Source organism: Chiloscyllium plagiosum, chromosome 2, assembly GCF_004010195.1.
Source record: "Chiloscyllium plagiosum isolate BGI_BamShark_2017 chromosome 2, ASM401019v2, whole genome shotgun sequence".
Lineage (NCBI taxonomy): Eukaryota > Metazoa > Chordata > Chondrichthyes > Orectolobiformes > Hemiscylliidae > Chiloscyllium > Chiloscyllium plagiosum.
In genome coordinates, this window is record NC_057711.1 from 4085637 (window position 1) to 4089811 (window position 4175).

General features: G+C 39.5%; 1 protein-coding gene across 1 annotated transcript in view; it reads right to left on the minus strand.

The window, feature by feature from the left end:
• The window catches only part of LOC122539512 (otogelin-like protein), a 248549-nt gene that overhangs the window by 93195 nt on the left and 151179 nt on the right, over positions 1 to 4175 (minus strand). Inside the window, exon 11 of the mRNA XM_043674458.1 lies at positions 1488 to 1644. Within this exon, the coding sequence (XP_043530393.1) occupies positions 1488 to 1644 (157 nt within the window). The remainder of the gene's footprint in view (positions 1 to 1487; positions 1645 to 4175) is intronic.

A 4175-nucleotide genomic window follows, 5' to 3' on the forward strand; every position in this document is an offset into this window, starting at 1 on the left:
GTGACTTGATAGAGGTGTACAAGATGATTAGGGGTTTAGATAGGGTTCACCATGAGAACCTTTTTCCACGTATGGAGTCAGCTATTACGAGGGGGCATAGCTTTAAATTAAGGGGTTTTAAGTATAGGACAGATGTTAGGGGTAGATTCTTTATTCAGCGAGTGGTGCGTTCATGAAATGCCCTGCCAGTAGCAGTGGTGGACTCTCCCTCTTTATGAGCATTTAAACGGGCATTGGATAGCATATGGAGGATAGTGGGCTAGTGTAGATTAGGTGGGCTTGGATCGGCGCAACATCGAGGGCTAAAGGGCCTGTACTGCGCTGTATTTTTTCTATGTTTCTAAATGTGAGGTGATTCACTTTGGGAAGAATAACAGGATGGCAGAGTACTGGGTCAATGGAAAGATTCTTGGTAGTGTGGATGTGCAGAGGAATCTTGGAGTCCAAGTAGATAGATACCTGAAAATTGCCACCCAGGTTGATAGTGCTGTTAAAAAGGTATACGGTGTGTTAGGTTTTATTGGTAGAGGGATTGAGTTCTGGAGTCGTAATGTCATGCTGCAACTGTACAAAACGCTAGTGCGGCCTACTTGGAATATTGTGCAAAGTTTTGGTCGCCCCATTACAGGAAGGATGTGGAAACATTGGAAAAGGTGCAGAGAAGATTTACCAGGATGTCGCCTGGTCTGGAGGGAAGGACTTATGAGGAAAGGCTGCGAGACTTGGTTCTGTTCTCATTGGAAAGAAGAAGACTGAAAGGGAACTTGATAGAGACATACAAGATGATCAGAGCATTAGATAGGGTAGATAGTGAAAGTCTTTTCCTAAGATGATGACATTAGCTTGTACAAGGGGGCATAACCACAAATTGAGGGGTGATAGATTTAAGACAAATGTCAGAGGTTCTTTACTCAGAGTGGTAAGGGCGTGGAATGCCCTGCCTGCCAATGTAGTTAACTCAGACACATTAGGGAAATTTAAACAATCTTTGGATAAGCAAATGGATGATGATGGGATAGTGTAGGGGGATGGGCTTAGATTAGTTCACAGGTCAGCGCAACATCGAGGGCCGAAGACCCTGTTCTGTGCTGTATTGTTCTATGTTCTATTCTATTCTTAAGACTAAAATGAATACTGTCACTCTTCTACACATTATACTTCATCTATCAGTTTGTTGTCCATTCACTGAACCTGTCTTGAATATGAGGAAGTGGCAAATTTCTCCATCCCCAGTACTAAAATTAGTGCAGATGTACTATGAACTTATAGGTTTGTTCGTAAAGAGATCAAAATCCATAAAAACAATTAGTCTTTTATTCTAATCATCATTAATGTGAAAAATAATTTTCGAATATTAATGCTAATTAAAACCCTGCATAACCCTGCATAATAACAAAATAACTTTTGTTATTTAAGTGAAAGTGACAATAACAGCAAAAGATACAAGACGAATGACCATCCAGAATCAATAGAATGATAGTTCTTACGACAATTGTCTGCATTCCTCCAGTGGATGATAATTCCTTGTCGACAACATGCTTGGCTATATGCAGCAATAGCATTGCAGAAGCACTGTTGGTCTTCTCCTTTGTAGCACTTGGAAGTTGTTGACTTGCAGGACTTATAATATTGTTCAACATTAATCTGAAAAAAAGTGTGGGAACTCCAGAAGAAAGGGAATTTAGAATTTGGAAGATAGCAAAATTAATAACTCAAATCTAGCATAATTAAATCAAGATACCTAAATTAACACTTCACATTCTGTAATATACTGTTTTGACAAGAATGTATCTATATTCTACCATGTAAGACAGCCACTAATTGCTCTGCGCTAGTGTGTATGATAGACTATTTTTCTACATTATTTTCTCGGTAGTCAACTGGACTATTCTCTAACATCTCTCTTCTGTTGACCAGCTCAGTGGGACAGAATGTGCTGTATCAACAATAACCTATCCAAATACAGCAATTCAATTTCAAAGGAACGGGAGTACACCATTTAGTTTGTCAACCCTGCTCTGCCACTTAATACAATCACGGTTGATTAAACATTTCAATGCCTTTCAGTCACACCATCCTCATTACTTTGTACTACCGTGATCAGAAATCTATCTCTAAGCACAATCAAAGACTGAGCTTTCGTAGCCCTCTGTGGTTGAGATTTCGCAAGTTTCACAACGATCTGAGTAAAAACTCATCATAATTGTAAATGGCAACTTCCTTATTTTGAATTCTGAAATTGATATTGAAAACTGTTAGAATCTATTATAAAGGATGTAATTGCAGAGAATTTAGAAATATATTTGATCAAGCGGAGTCCACATATGAAGGAACAATCCATCTGACAAATTACTAGAACACTTTTGAGGAAGTAACAAGCAGGAAAGATCAAAGGAAAGCAGTGTGAGTAACATATTTGCATTTGATAAAGTATTACTCATTAGGAATAAGACAAAAGCCCATGGTGCTGGAGCTAGTATATTAGCATGGATGGAGGATTAGCTAATTAATAGAAGGCATGCAAGATAAGGGAGATATTTTAGGATTACATGTAACTAGTGGAATGTCAAATGAATTAGTGTTGGGGCCACAATTATTTAGCATAATTATTAATGACCTCGATAAGGAAACTGGATAAGGAAACTTGTCAGATTTTCAGATGAGACAGAATTAGGTAGGAAGGTAAATGGTGAGGATGCGACAACGAGGCTGCAGAGGAATATAGACAAGTTAAGTGAAAATCATGGAATTATAGAATCATATAGAGCTGATGAGGTCCTTTAGTACATCAAATCTATACTGCTTAAGCACCACTAAGTCTAACGTGAGTTTCACTTTCTAGCACTAGGAACATAGACTTGAATGTTATGACACTTAAAATGCTCAGCTAAGTACTTTTTAAAAGTTGTGAGGTTTCCTGCCTCAACAACCATCCTAGGCAACGTGTTCCAGATTCCCATAATCCTTTGGGTGAAAACATTTTTCCTTAAATTCCCTCTAAACCTCCTGCCTCAAAATTATGCACCTTTGTTATTAGGCCTTGGACTAAAGGGAAAGATGTTTTCTATTCACCTTGCCCATGCCCCTCCTAATCTTATACCTCTTTATCAGGTCCTCCTCAACCTTCTTTACTCCAACGAAACAAACTGAGCATTCCTTCATAGTTAAACTACACCAAATCGGGCAACAACCTGATGAATCTCCTCTGCGTCCCTTCCAAGAACAAAGAACAAAGAGAACAAAGTACTGTACAGCACGGGAACAGGTCCTTCTGCCCACGAAGTACCCTCCGACATATGGCCTTTCTAAAGTAAAAACCTTTTGCCTCTGTGTAGTGGGTACCCCTCTATTCCCTACCTATTTTTATATCTGTCAAGTTGCCCTTTAAACGTTGTTTACCACCTCTGGCAGCATATTCCAGGCTCATATCACCCTCTATGGAAAAAAACTTGCATTTCACATCTTCTTTAAGATTACCACTTTTTATCTTCAACCTATGTCCCCTAGTAATTGACATTTCTACCCTGGGAAAAAGACTCTGACTACACATTCCTCACATAACTTTGTAAACTTCTATCAGATTGCCCGTTGACTTTGATGTTCAAATCAAAACAAAGCAAGTTTGTTCAATCTCTCCTTATAGCTAATACTCTCCAAACCAGGGAACATTCTTTTTTGCACCCTCTCCAAAAACTCCACATCTTTTTTGTTGTGTGTGTGTGTGTGTGTGTGCGCGTACGTGAGTGAGGGATGGGGGAGTGTTAACCAGAACAAGAATCAATATTGAAACGTGGTTAACTAATCTTCTACACAGTTGTAACATGACCTGCCAATTTTTATACTCTGTGCCCTGACCAATGATGACAAGTATGCCAGATGCCTTATCCACTTGTGATAGCACTTTTAGGGAACTGTGCCCCTCACAAAGCCATGCTGACTGCCTTTAATCACACTATGCTTTGCCAAATAGTCATAAATCCTATCCCTCAGAATTCTTTCCAAAACTTTGCTGACCACAGACGTAAGACTGACTGGTCTGTAATTGCCAGCGATTTTCCTATTACCCTTCTTGAAAAGAGGAACAACATTCACCTCCTTCCAATCCACCGGTACGACTCCCGTGGAGAGTGAGGAGGCAAATATCCTCGCCAGCGGCTTAGCAACCTCCTTTCTCG